This window comes from Giraffa tippelskirchi, chromosome 7, assembly GCF_054371585.1.
Source record: "Giraffa tippelskirchi isolate mGirTip1 chromosome 7, T2T-mGirTip1v1.2.pri, whole genome shotgun sequence".
NCBI classification, from domain to species: domain Eukaryota; kingdom Metazoa; phylum Chordata; class Mammalia; order Artiodactyla; family Giraffidae; genus Giraffa; species Giraffa tippelskirchi.
The window spans coordinates 63,619,031-63,632,353 of NC_137281.1; the positions used below are offsets into that span (position 1 = coordinate 63,619,031).

Genomic DNA, 13,323 nt, shown 5'->3' on the forward strand with positions numbered 1-13,323 from the left:
TTCGTTTGGCACATGATATCTTGAAAGGACGTACACCGTCCTTTCAGCTATCAAAGGCTAGTTCAAATGACATAAAAATGAGAACTCTCCAATGGAGTCTTACAGTAGGTGGAGAGTCCGAAAAAAACTCCTTCAGTCATTTCACTGAGAGTCATTGATTGGGGACACCAAGAATATAGGAAGGAATGCAGAAAGAAAAGGTGAAGTTGTGTTCAGGATCGGGGGGAGGGATGAACAGGGCGTGCTTGCCTTGAATCCAGGCTTTGTTGGGGGGTGGGGCATAAAGATCGAACGGGTCTGAAACTACAAAGTGGTGATGGTAACACAGTATCACCAGAGTTACACAACAGTGTTCCCAAATTGCAACAATGATGAAAAAGTTTACTAATCCCAACTTAACCAAGAGAAATACAGGAAACCATACAAAAAATGAAACATCACCAGAAAGGTGGAAACAAACCAAATGCAAAGCAGTTCAGGGGAAAGGAACTCCATGTCCCCTGGGGGCAGACGGAGTTGCCGGCCTCCACGGTGAGCAGACAGGGATGGAGGCTGCAGAGCCGACCGCTCCCCTGGACGTGGTGTTTCCGGCAAGGGCTCTGGGTCTCTGTCCAGAGCGGGGGCTCGTTCTTCCTGCAGGGGCGGGTGAGTCATCGTTGGCGTCTGGGTGTTGCGCGGGAGCCAGGGCAGGCTCTCCCTGCCGAGGCGGTGACTCCTCCTCTGCCTCGGGTTCTCCTGCCAAAGCCCGAGCAGGTACAGGTGCACGTGGAGGTGGAGGTTCTGGCTGAGGGGGTGGGACATCAGTGCCTGGGGCTGGGGGTCCTGCAGGCACGGAGATCCGATCTGCCCGGTGTGCTGGCCAGTACCCAGCTGGCCTGGTGTCTCTGCGAGGGCAAGTCTCGGTTCTCCATCTGGCCTCGGTGGATCCCTGGGTCCTGCACCTGGAGCCACCACCTCTGTAGGGACAGGTCTGGGAAGTAGAGCCTGGTTCCAGTTGGAGGCCAGTGCTAGAGCCGGGGGAGAAGCAAAGTTTGCCCACAGGCCAGCCTTGGCATGTGCGTATCCCGGGACAGAAAGCTTCCAAGAGATTCCCAAAGAATACCCCGGGTCGGATGTCTTTTGGGACTGAAGTGTGCAAGATGGGGGTGGGGGTGTGAGGCCAGCGCTTGCTGCAGGCCCAGCAGCATCTTTCGGGGACTCGTCCCTGTGTAGCTCAGCACCCCCTCCCCACACACTCCCGTGCACCAGCCCCAGCGTCCTCACCTCTGTGCTCTGGCGTGCTGGGCTCCAGGTCCTCCTGCTGCCTCAGAGGCCGGGGTTCTCGGGACTCTGGGTCGGAGCCGGGTGTGCTGAGCTCCGTGGCAGCCTCAGACTGGGCCGCCGGGTGTATCCTGGGCGGTGTCTCGGCAGCAGGCCTTCCCCGCCTCCGCTTCGCCCCCGGTGGGGCTGATGCCTCCGTGGGCACGCTCACCTGGAGCCTGCACTGGGCCTCACGGGCGGGGGGGTGGTGCTCCGACCCCTCCCTCCGGGAGGTGGACGGGGTGTCCCCGTCCTCGGCCTCATCACGTGGGAAGCTCTGCAACGACAGTGACCGTCAGCCAGCCGTGCTGGGAGTTTTCCGAGCTGGGCCTGGCCAGTGGAGCCGCTGCTTCTGCCTGCTCGAACTTCTCTTCCCAGAAGGGTCAGAGACGTGTGTCTGCTCAGATCCCCACCCGGGAGGAAAGAGACCCACCTGAGGGTGTGAGGTCAGCCTGGGCGGCCGGCGCTGCCCGCACTCTCCCCATCCCACCCAGCCTGCTCTCCCCTGGGGTGTGGACACAACTTGTCCACAGGCTTCTGACCCCACATCCGCCTGGGCTTCCTTGAGGGAGACACACCCCGAGAAACCCGCATCCACACACACAGGCAAAGGACCCGGTGTTTCCGGGTGGCATGGGAGAGGTGGCCTGGCCCCGCCTGGGGCTCCCCGTGTTACCTTTCTGTTTCTCCGGGCAAAGGGCCAGAGGCCTCTCGGGGGTGCCCTGAGCCAACGTCGACAGGGTGCCCACGCACACTGCCTGTGAGCTTTCCTGAGGCCCCGGCCTCTGGGCAGGGGCAAACAGCAGAACATCCTGGCAGCAAGTGATCTGGCTGGGGGCTCCTCTCCGCTCTGGAGGCCTGGATACCCGGGTTGCGGGTTCTGTTGGGTTCTGTTGCCGGCAGGTGACATCATTTCCTGGGGTTCGTGCTGAGGTCCCTTCCCCAAAACTTCCCAAGGGAATCTCTGGGTTTCTGACTGCTCGACCACCCCCCTTAGGCCATGTGCAGGCACAGTGACAGCCACACAGCCCAGCCCACAGCCCTGGGGAGGCCTGGGTGCAGCCAGGGCCTGAGCTCCGAGGACCCCGCTGCTCTCAGACCAGGCTCCTTCTTCTCATAAGTGGTGTGGCCCTGGACAAGCATATGCCCCTCAGGGTTTCCCCAGTCTCTCCATCTGCAGAGTGGGGGTCATTCTCCCATCTGTTTCCTAGGTCTGTCGGCCTACGAGCAGCTCCATGCCTCTCCACCTGGGGCCGATATCACGTGGAGCTTGTGCGCTGAGACTTCAGAAAGAAAGACGCCATCCAGGGCTGACACAGCACAGAATGGGGCAGAACGAGGCCTGGATGCGCCGTGGTACCCAGGAAAAGGCACTCCCCCTCCTGACTGTTTTGAGACCCCGCATGCAAGTTGGAGGACCGAAAGGAAGACTCGAAGGTCTCCCTCTCTTATAGAAAAGAGTAGCCAACTTTCTGGTCCTCTGTTTCCATTGAGATTCTGTTCAAGTGTCCCAGCTCGGCTTCTGCGGGTGGCTGAGCTTCTAATGGCTCCCTGCGTTCTTGTCTTTTCCTCTCCAAACCTTCCGTCCTTTTCCCCCTTCTGGGGTGGATGGGCGCTGTCATTGCTTCTACCTTCGAGACAGATTGATGAAAAGTCTGGACCATCGACTCCTTTCCTCTCTTTGGTTCCGTGTCTCTCTCTGGCTGTGTCCCTCTCTTTTCCTTTCTCGATTCAGTCTGTGCCTTCCTCTTTCTCTCTCGTGTGTGGATGGATGGATGCTAGGAATGCCCATGTATATGATTAGATGAGGGTTATGTTTTAGGGATAGGTTAGAGGGAGAGAAAGGCTTTAGGTCGGAGTTGGTCATGGGGGAAGGGTCAAGGGTGGTGGTGGTGTTTCTTGGAATCTGAGTGCTGTGCATTCTTCGTCTCTTTCCATATGAACCCCTTCTCAGATACACCACTTGCAAGGAGTCTCTCATGTTCCGTTTCCTATCTTTTGCATTTGTGAATGCTTAGCTTCTCTGTTGTGAAGAGGTTCCATTGGATGGAAACCCATTGGTGTACTTGGTTTCCCTCTTCCCCTTACTTGAAGAGACCCATTTCTACCTCCGCCCAGCAAATGGCAAGGAGACTCTGATGTTAAGGAGCCTTTGACCTACGCTTCTTTCTAGCTATCTCATGACATCAGTCTTTAGGGTGAGGTTTTTCCCCGATATTGAGGTGGTGTGAGATCAAAACCAATAGCGTTCTTCAGATGTAGCTGTCTGGTTTTCCCATGGACATTGATTGAAGAGGCTTTCTTGTTCCCATTTGGGTATTCTCCCCTTCTGTGTCAGAGATGAGTTGACCATGGATGCCGGGGTTTGTTTCTGGACCCTCAACTTTATTCCATCGATCTGGATCTGTGTGTGTTGTTGTATTCCCAATAGCATACCGTCCTGCTGCTGCCGCTGCGGCTAAGTCACTTCAGTCGTGTCTGACTCTGCGCGACCCCATGGCCTGCAGCCTACCAGGCTCCTCCGTCCAGGGCATTTTCCAGGCAAGAGTACTGGAGTGGGTCGCCATCGCCTTCTCCGATACTCTCCTGAGGATCCTAGTTTGGTCGTCTAATTTCCTTTCACACAACCTTGGATGTCCGTATCGGGGCTTTTTCGTCGGATTGTATTGACAATTTAGGCTCTTTTCTGTTTCCGTAACCCCTTTTGCAATTCTTTGTTCGGTGCGAAAATGCATTGGCATTTTGGGAGGAATAGCATCGAAGCTGTGGATTGCCTTGTGGGGCTGTGACATCATTTTCCCAATAGGAATTCTTTCAAGCCCTGAGCACAGCTTCTCTTTCCAGTGATTGGTGTGGGCTTGATCTTCTTTCTTCCATCTCTCGCCGTTTTGTGAGAACAGGTCCTTCCTTCCCTTCTGGGTTAGATGGACTCGTGGGTATCACTTCAGTGAATGGCATTGTCAGTGGGGGTGATAATTCCCTTCTCATTGGAAGACTTTGCTGTGAGTATTAGAAGTGCAAGTGATTTCTCTTCCCCTTCCTCCCTGTCCATCTCTCAGAGCCACCGGGAAACAGAGGCCTCATCCAGGGTCACACAGGCCTGAGGGAGTGCAACTAGACTGTTGTTTCTTCAGGCCCTCAGTGCTGGACATCATCCGGGATACTCTGTGTGTGTCTTCCTCAGTCTGGTGTCCCTTCAGACCTTTCCCTAGTTTTCACAGGCTTGTTGTGTTGGTGTTCTTTGTCTGTTTGGAGACACGTCCTTGAGAAGCTTTGTGTTTCCACTCATTCGTCTCGCGATGTATGACCTGTCTTTTGCTTTTGTAATGAGGTCTTGCCCACAGTAGATATCTTTGATTTTGCAAAGTCCACTGTATTCTCTGGGTTGTTTTGTGGACTGCCTTTTAGTTTTGTGTGTGAAGACTCAAAGCACGTGTCCGGTTTCTGCTCATTGTTCTTCTAGATTTGTGACAAGTTTTCATGGAAACTTTGTCTAGGGATAACTGGAAGTGAACTCGGTGTAAGGTGTCAAGCCTCCATCTCCATTCATGTCATGCCCTGCAGTTTCCAATTCCCTGTTCCTGAGTGGTTTTGGAGACCTTGTGGGAAGTTTGGTTGCTTCGGAGTTTGCATTTCCACCTTGAGTAGATAGATTCACACTGTTCTGCCCTCAGGGACACTGTCAAGGGGGAGTGAGGAGCAGCCTGCACTTCCAGCAGTGACCACACGGTGGGGCGAGTGCTGCTCTCCCCTCTGGGAGCCCCAGGCCACAGGCATCCCAGTGAGGAGCCAGCTCTGTGCTCAGCTGAAAGGAGTTAGTCTCTCAGGAGCCTCTGAGCCCTTGCCTTTGGATCACCCAGGGTGGGCATTTACTGTGACAGAAAAAAATTGCCCTGAATTCCATGGACGGAAGAGCCTGGCTGTGTAGAGTTCGTGAGTTGCCGTGAATCAGACACAACTGAGGACACAAAAACTCAATAGACTAAAACACTGTTTGGGGGTGGGGGGAGTGAAAGGGGGTGATGTGGGGTTTTTTGTCTTATATAATAGCCAAGGGAAATCTAGTTTAAACCTAAATTCACATAGATGGGAAAGGTATAGCTCTCCGTCACCCTATTAAAAAAAAAAAAAAAACGACTTAACTTTTCTGAAAGTTTATTTAGTAGCTTCCTTGAGCAGTTCATTGTGAAGCATTTTTTTTTTTTTTTCTGTGACATTGGCCTCATTAAAAAGTACGGTTTGCCTTTACTGGATAATTTTGTTCATTGGTTTGTTAGGGAATCTTGGTAATATTTGAGTTTCCTGGGGAGCATGGTCACATGACCTGGCCCTGGCCAATCGGTGCGTTCCACCTCCCTGGCCACTGTGATTGGCTCCGGACTGGGGCAGTGCCCAATCGGGGCCCAGGGCCGGGCCTGACGTTGGAAGCCAGGGGAAGACGAGCTCTCGTCCTGCTGGGGTAGGGGAAGGGGTGGGGCCGGGGGAGGTCAGGCTCCAGCAGTGGGAGGGGCTTGAGGTCCGCCTGCGGCAGTTGGTGACCTTCCTGCTCCCCTCAGGGCAGAGCCGCCGGCCTGAGAATGAGGGCGCTGCTGAGCCCAGGGGCTGGGATGGCCCGTTGCTGCTGTGGTCCCAGAGCTCCACCCGAGACCTGAGGGAGGCCGTCTGCCCGTGAGTCCTCTCCCGCTTGTCTGTCAGCTTGTTTGAAGCATGCTGGGTTTTCTGCCCAGCTGGCTAAGGGGAGTCCCTGGAAATGCAAGGGTGTGGGTTTTGGCAGACTTCAGGGAAGACATGCCAGATGAGCCTGGGAGACTCCAGCTTAATCTGGATTCAGGAGATATCTCTTCGGGCCAGCTAGTAATTGTAGGATAAGCCTAATGAGTCTTCACAGGATGAAGAGAGTAACGTGCCAAGGTAGCAATCGATGTCCTCCTTCGAGAGGATGAAGCTGGTGCTCAGAGAAGGGGGGAACTTGGCCACAGCAAGGAGGTGTGCACCCAGACAGAACCCCCAGATCCGGCCATTTGAGCTCAGGGAGGCCACTGGTGTGGCTTGTCCCTGTGGCAGGGGCCGAGGCACGCAGCCCACCCTGATTCCTGCGGGGGCCTGACTTGGGAAGTGCCATCTGGTAGCTTTGAGACTCACCAAACCAAATTGCACTGGAGAGGGGAAGGACACCTTCCTTCATCCACCCCCCACCCCCGCCGGATTCCCACATACCCTGACCCCTTTCTCTGGATTTCGGAGCCATTTCCAGAGTCCCGCTCATATGACCTCATTCGAAGTGCACTGTGGACGAGCTGCCATCTGCAGCTGCTACCACAGCAGCCAAGGGCTTTAGCTCCCGAGTACCTCCCTTCCTTTGGAACTTGGGGGCCCTCTACTCCCCACTTGCACACCACAGACCTTTGCTGAGGATTGTGGGGACCCTCACTCAGTTTGCAGCACGTTGTAGCCATCCCTGTCCTCTCAATACCTCCCTTGCCACTCAGCTTGTGAGCTCCTTTGGAGCAGCGTGGCCCACCTGGCTGCAACGGAAGAGACACAGCTGACAGGGAAACAACAGCTTAGATCTGACAGCCGGAAAGCTCTGTCAAAAGGGACCTCCCTCTTCACACCGTAGAGGCTGTAGGAGCCGCCAGGGTTTGGGAACCAGTGCTGGGGCCAAAATGACTCCACAGCTGTTTTCCTTCCTGGGGAGGGTTCTGGCTCCAGTGGGAATGGCTCAAGTCTCCTAAGGTTCTGAAAGCCCACTGTGTGCAGATTCACGGTACACAGAGAGGAGAAGGTGGAGTCCTGCCCTGGAGGTGGGCACAGCTCACGCATGAGCCAGGCAGGCAGGCAGGCAGGCAGGCAGGCAGGGCATGAGAACACCTGAGCTGCCTTCATGAGTGAACGGTGTGGGGGCAGAGGAAGAGAAGCCGGTCTGCTCCCTCATGTGGTGCCCAGGGCAGGTTGTCCCCAGAGGAAACCCTTACGACGGTGAGGACTATCACTGCTGTTTCCCAAGGGGTTCCGTCGGTGCGTGTCTTCCCCGGAGCGGTCAGGCCGTCTCTAAAGTACACTGGCCATGGGCATTGCCTCTCCTTGGAACTTCCCATGTGTTTCTCTTTTTTATGGAACAGTGATTTTTCTAGAGGGGTTCTGGGCCACAAGGTTGTTGGGTCATTTTCTAGCCTTCTGTCGTGAAGAACGCTTTCCTGGGCGTTGGGGTGGTTTGTTGTTCCAGCTCCCTTTCCTGGCTTCTTTTGGGAGCTGGTGCAACAAGAGGAGCTCAGCCTCTGCCTTCTGGCTGAGATGTCACCCTTCAAACAGCAATGCCTGCCTGGAGATAATGATGGCATTTGCCAAAAGGGCTTCGTTTGGCACATGATATCTTGAAAGGACGTACACCGTCCTTTCAGCTATCAAAGGCTAGTTCAAATGACATAAAAATGAGAACTCTCCAATGGAGTCTTACAGTAGGTGGAGAGTCCGAAAAAAACTCCTTCAGTCATTTCACTGAGAGTCATTGATTGGGGACACCAAGAATATAGGAAGGAATGCAGAAAGAAAAGGTGAAGTTGTGTTCAGGATCGGGGGGAGGGATGAACAGGGCGTGCTTGCCTTGAATCCAGGCTTTGTTGGGGGGTGGGGCATAAAGATCGAACGGGTCTGAAACTACAAAGTGGTGATGGTAACACAGTATCACCAGAGTTACACAACAGTGTTCCCAAATTGCAACAATGATGAAAAAGTTTACTAATCCCAACTTAACCAAGAGAAATACAGGAAACCATACAAAAAATGAAACATCACCAGAAAGGTGGAAACAAACCAAATGCAAAGCAGTTCAGGGGAAAGGAACTCCATGTCCCCTGGGGGCAGACGGAGTTGCCGGCCTCCACGGTGAGCAGACAGGGATGGAGGCTGCAGAGCCGACCGCTCCCCTGGACGTGGTGTTTCCGGCAAGGGCTCTGGGTCTCTGTCCAGAGCGGGGGCTCGTTCTTCCTGCAGGGGCGGGTGAGTCATCGTCGGCGTCTGGGTGTTGCGCGGGAGCCAGGGCAGGCTCTCCCTGCCGAGGCGGTGACTCCTCCTCTGCCTCGGGTTCTCCTGCCAAAGCCCGAGCAGGTACAGGTGCACGTGGAGGTGGAGGTTCTGGCTGAGGGGGTGGGACATCAGTGCCTGGGGCTGGGGGTCCTGCAGGCACGGAGATCCGATCTGCCCGGTGTGCTGGCCAGTACCCAGCTGGCCTGGTGTCTCTGCGAGGGCAAGTCTCGGTTCTCCATCTGGCCTCGGTGGATCCCTGGGTCCTGCACCTGGAGCCACCACCTCTGTAGGGACAGGTCTGGGAAGTAGAGCCTGGTTCCAGTTGGAGGCCAGTGCTAGAGCCGGGGGAGAAGCAAAGTTTGCCCACAGGCCAGCCTTGGCATGTGCGTATCCCGGGACAGAAAGCTTCCAAGAGATTCCCAAAGAATACCCCGGGTCGGATGTCTTTTGGGACTGAAGTGTGCAAGATGGGGGTGGGGGTGTGAGGCCAGCGCTTGCTGCAGGCCCAGCAGCATCTTTCGGGGACTCGTCCCTGTGTAGCTCAGCACCCCCTCCCCACACACTCCCGTGCACCAGCCCCAGCGTCCTCACCTCTGTGCTCTGGCGTGCTGGGCTCCAGGTCCTCCTGCTGCCTCAGAGGCCGGGGTTCTCGGGACTCTGGGTCGGAGCCGGGTGTGCTGAGCTCCGTGGCAGCCTCAGACTGGGCCGCCGGGTGTATCCTGGGCGGTGTCTCGGCAGCAGGCCTTCCCCGCCTCCGCTTCGCCCCCGGTGGGGCTGATGCCTCCGTGGGCACGCTCACCTGGAGCCTGCACTGGGCCTCACGGGCGGGGGGGTGGTGCTCCGACCCCTCCCTCCGGGAGGTGGACGGGGTGTCCCCGTCCTCGGCCTCGTCACGTGGGAAGCTCTGCAACGACAGTGACCGTCAGCCAGCCGTGCTGGGAGTTTTCCGAGCTGGGCCTGGCCAGTGGAGCCGCTGCTTCTGCCTGCTCGAACTTCTCTTCCCAGAAGGGTCAGAGACGTGTGTCTGCTCAGATCCCCACCCGGGAGGAAAGAGACCCACCTGAGGGTGTGAGGTCAGCCTGGGCGGCCGGCGCTGCCCGCACTCTCCCCATCCCACCCAGCCTGCTCTCCCCTGGGGTGTGGACACAACTTGTCCACAGGCTTCTGACCCCACATCCGCCTGGGCTTCCTTGAGGGAGACACACCCCGAGAAACCCGCATCCACACACACAGGCAAAGGACCCGGTGTTTCCGGGTGGCATGGGAGAGGTGGCCTGGCCCCGCCTGGGGCTCCCCGTGTTACCTTTCTGTTTCTCCGGGCAAAGGGCCAGAGGCCTCTCGGGGGTGCCCTGAGCCAACGTCGACAGGGTGCCCACGCACACTGCCTGTGAGCTTTCCTGAGGCCCCGGCCTCTGGGCAGGGGCAAACAGCAGAACATCCTGGCAGCAAGTGATCTGGCTGGGGGCTCCTCTCCGCTCTGGAGGCCTGGATACCCGGGTTGCGGGTTCTGTTGGGTTCTGTTGCCGGCAGGTGACATCATTTCCTGGGGTTCGTGCTGAGGTCCCTTCCCCAAAACTTCCCAAGGGAATCTCTGGGTTTCTGACTGCTCGACCACCCCCCTTAGGCCATGTGCAGGCACAGTGACAGCCACACAGCCCAGCCCACAGCCCTGGGGAGGCCTGGGTGCAGCCAGGGCCTGAGCTCCGAGGACCCCGCTGCTCTCAGACCAGGCTCCTTCTTCTCATAAGTGGTGTGGCCCTGGACAAGCATATGCCCCTCAGGGTTTCCCCAGTCTCTCCATCTGCAGAGTGGGGGTCATTCTCCCATCTGTTTCCTAGGTCTGTCGGCCTACGAGCAGCTCCATGCCTCTCCACCTGGGGCCGATATCACGTGGAGCTTGTGCGCTGAGACTTCAGAAAGAAAGACGCCATCCAGGGCTGACACAGCACAGAATGGGGCAGAACGAGGCCTGGATGCGCCGTGGTACCCAGGAAAAGGCACTCCCCCTCCTGACTGTTTTGAGACCCCGCATGCAAGTTGGAGGACCGAAAGGAAGACTCGAAGGTCTCCCTCTCTTATAGAAAAGAGTAGCCAACTTTCTGGTCCTCTGTTTCCATTGAGATTCTGTTCAAGTGTCCCAGCTCGGCTTCTGCGGGTGGCTGAGCTTCTAATGGCTCCCTGCGTTCTTGTCTTTTCCTCTCCAAACCTTCCGTCCTTTTCCCCCTTCTGGGGTGGATGGGCGCTGTCATTGCTTCTACCTTCGAGACAGATTGATGAAAAGTCTGGACCATCGACTCCTTTCCTCTCTTTGGTTCCGTGTCTCTCTCTGGCTGTGTCCCTCTCTTTTCCTTTCTCGATTCAGTCTGTGCCTTCCTCTTTCTCTCTCGTGTGTGGATGGATGGATGCTAGGAATGCCCATGTATATGATTAGATGAGGGTTATGTTTTAGGGATAGGTTAGAGGGAGAGAAAGGCTTTAGGTCGGAGTTGGTCATGGGGGAAGGGTCAAGGGTGGTGGTGGTGTTTCTTGGAATCTGAGTGCTGTGCATTCTTCGTCTCTTTCCATATGAACCCCTTCTCAGATACACCACTTGCAAGGAGTCTCTCATGTTCCGTTTCCTATCTTTTGCATTTGTGAATGCTTAGCTTCTCTGTTGTGAAGAGGTTCCATTGGATGGAAACCCATTGGTGTACTTGGTTTCCCTCTTCCCCTTACTTGAAGAGACCCATTTCTACCTCCGCCCAGCAAATGGCAAGGAGACTCTGATGTTAAGGAGCCTTTGACCTACGCTTCTTTCTAGCTATCTCATGACATCAGTCTTTAGGGTGAGGTTTTTCCCCGATATTGAGGTGGTGTGAGATCAAAACCAATAGCGTTCTTCAGATGTAGCTGTCTGGTTTTCCCATGGACATTGATTGAAGAGGCTTTCTTGTTCCCATTTGGGTATTCTCCCCTTCTGTGTCAGAGATGAGTTGACCATGGATGCCGGGGTTTGTTTCTGGACCCTCAACTTTATTCCATCGATCTGGATCTGTGTGTGTTGTTGTATTCCCAATAGCATACCGTCCTGCTGCTGCCGCTGCGGCTAAGTCACTTCAGTCGTGTCTGACTCTGCGCGACCCCATGGCCTGCAGCCTACCAGGCTCCTCCGTCCAGGGCATTTTCCAGGCAAGAGTACTGGAGTGGGTCGCCATCGCCTTCTCCGATACTCTCCTGAGGATCCTAGTTTGGTCGTCTAATTTCCTTTCACACAACCTTGGATGTCCGTATCGGGGCTTTTTCGTCGGATTGTATTGACAATTTAGGCTCTTTTCTGTTTCCGTAACCCCTTTTGCAATTCTTTGTTCGGTGCGAAAATGCATTGGCATTTTGGGAGGAATAGCATCGAAGCTGTGGATTGCCTTGTGGGGCTGTGACATCATTTTCCCAATAGGAATTCTTTCAAGCCCTGAGCACAGCTTCTCTTTCCAGTGATTGGTGTGGGCTTGATCTTCTTTCTTCCATCTCTCGCCGTTTTGTGAGAACAGGTCCTTCCTTCCCTTCTGGGTTAGATGGACTCGTGGGTATCACTTCAGTGAATGGCATTGTCAGTGGGGGTGATAATTCCCTTCTCATTGGAAGACTTTGCTGTGAGTATTAGAAGTGCAAGTGATTTCTCTTCCCCTTCCTCCCTGTCCATCTCTCAGAGCCACCGGGAAACAGAGGCCTCATCCAGGGTCACACAGGCCTGAGGGAGTGCAACTAGACTGTTGTTTCTTCAGGCCCTCAGTGCTGGACATCATCCGGGATACTCTGTGTGTGTCTTCCTCAGTCTGGTGTCCCTTCAGACCTTTCCCTAGTTTTCACAGGCTTGTTGTGTTGGTGTTCTTTGTCTGTTTGGAGACACGTCCTTGAGAAGCTTTGTGTTTCCACTCATTCGTCTCGCGATGTATGACCTGTCTTTTGCTTTTGTAATGAGGTCTTGCCCACAGTAGATATCTTTGATTTTGCAAAGTCCACTGTATTCTCTGGGTTGTTTTGTGGACTGCCTTTTAGTTTTGTGTGTGAAGACTCAAAGCACGTGTCCGGTTTCTGCTCATTGTTCTTCTAGATTTGTGACAAGTTTTCATGGAAACTTTGTCTAGGGATAACTGGAAGTGAACTCGGTGTAAGGTGTCAAGCCTCCATCTCCATTCATGTCATGCCCTGCAGTTTCCAATTCCCTGTTCCTGAGTGGTTTTGGAGACCTTGTGGGAAGTTTGGTTGCTTCGGAGTTTGCATTTCCACCTTGAGTAGATAGATTCACACTGTTCTGCCCTCAGGGACACTGTCAAGGGGGAGTGAGGAGCAGCCTGCACTTCCAGCAGTGACCACACGGTGGGGCGAGTGCTGCTCTCCCCTCTGGGAGCCCCAGGCCACAGGCATCCCAGTGAGGAGCCAGCTCTGTGCTCAGCTGAAAGGAGTTAGTCTCTCAGGAGCCTCTGAGCCCTTGCCTTTGGATCACCCAGGGTGGGCATTTACTGTGACAGAAAAAAATTGCCCTGAATTCCATGGACGGAAGAGCCTGGCTGTGTAGAGTTCGTGAGTTGCCGTGAATCAGACACAACTGAGGACACAAAAACTCAATAGACTAAAACACTGTTTGGGGGTGGGGGGAGTGAAAGGGGGTGATGTGGGGTTTTTTGTCTTATATAATAGCCAAGGGAAATCTAGTTTAAACCTAAATTCACATAGATGGGAAAGGTATAGCTCTCCGTCACCCTATTAAAAAAAAAAAAAAAACGACTTAACTTTTCTGAAAGTTTATTTAGTAGCTTCCTTGAGCAGTTCATTGTGAAGCATTTTTTTTTTTTTTTCTGTGACATTGGCCTCATTAAAAAGTACGGTTTGCCTTTACTGGATAATTTTGTTCATTGGTTTGTTAGGGAATCTTGGTAATATTTGAGTTTCCTGGGGAGCATGGTCACATGACCTGGCCCTGGCCAATCGGTGCGTTCCACCTCCCTGGCCACTGTGATT

General features: G+C 54.6%; 2 protein-coding genes across 4 annotated transcripts; both read right to left on the minus strand.

Moving 5' to 3' along the window:
• Positions 1–359: 359 nt before the first annotated feature.
• Positions 360–6,464, minus strand: LOC145513951 (uncharacterized). 2 transcript variants are annotated; one of them, XM_081511026.1, is made up of 3 exons: positions 1,976–6,464; positions 1,264–1,576; positions 360–956 (listed from the first exon to the last, which is right to left on the minus strand). In XM_081511026.1, the coding sequence occupies exons 1-3, from the start codon at positions 2,210–2,212 to the stop codon at positions 385–387; spliced, it is 1,122 nt and encodes a 373-aa protein (XP_081367152.1). In that variant the 5' UTR covers positions 2,213–6,464; the 3' UTR covers positions 360–384. The 2 variants fall into 2 exon arrangements, with proteins under 2 accessions (XP_081367152.1, XP_081367151.1); XM_081511025.1 differs by having other exon boundaries at positions 360–1,007.
• Positions 6,465–8,013: 1,549 nt separating this feature from the next.
• Positions 8,014–13,081, minus strand: LOC145513941 (uncharacterized). 2 transcript variants are annotated; one of them, XM_081511009.1, is made up of 3 exons: positions 9,629–13,081; positions 8,917–9,229; positions 8,014–8,609 (listed from the first exon to the last, which is right to left on the minus strand). In XM_081511009.1, the coding sequence occupies exons 1-3, from the start codon at positions 9,863–9,865 to the stop codon at positions 8,038–8,040; spliced, it is 1,122 nt and encodes a 373-aa protein (XP_081367135.1). In that variant the 5' UTR covers positions 9,866–13,081; the 3' UTR covers positions 8,014–8,037. The 2 variants fall into 2 exon arrangements, with proteins under 2 accessions (XP_081367135.1, XP_081367134.1); XM_081511008.1 differs by having other exon boundaries at positions 8,014–8,660.
• Positions 13,082–13,323: the final 242 nt, after the last annotated feature.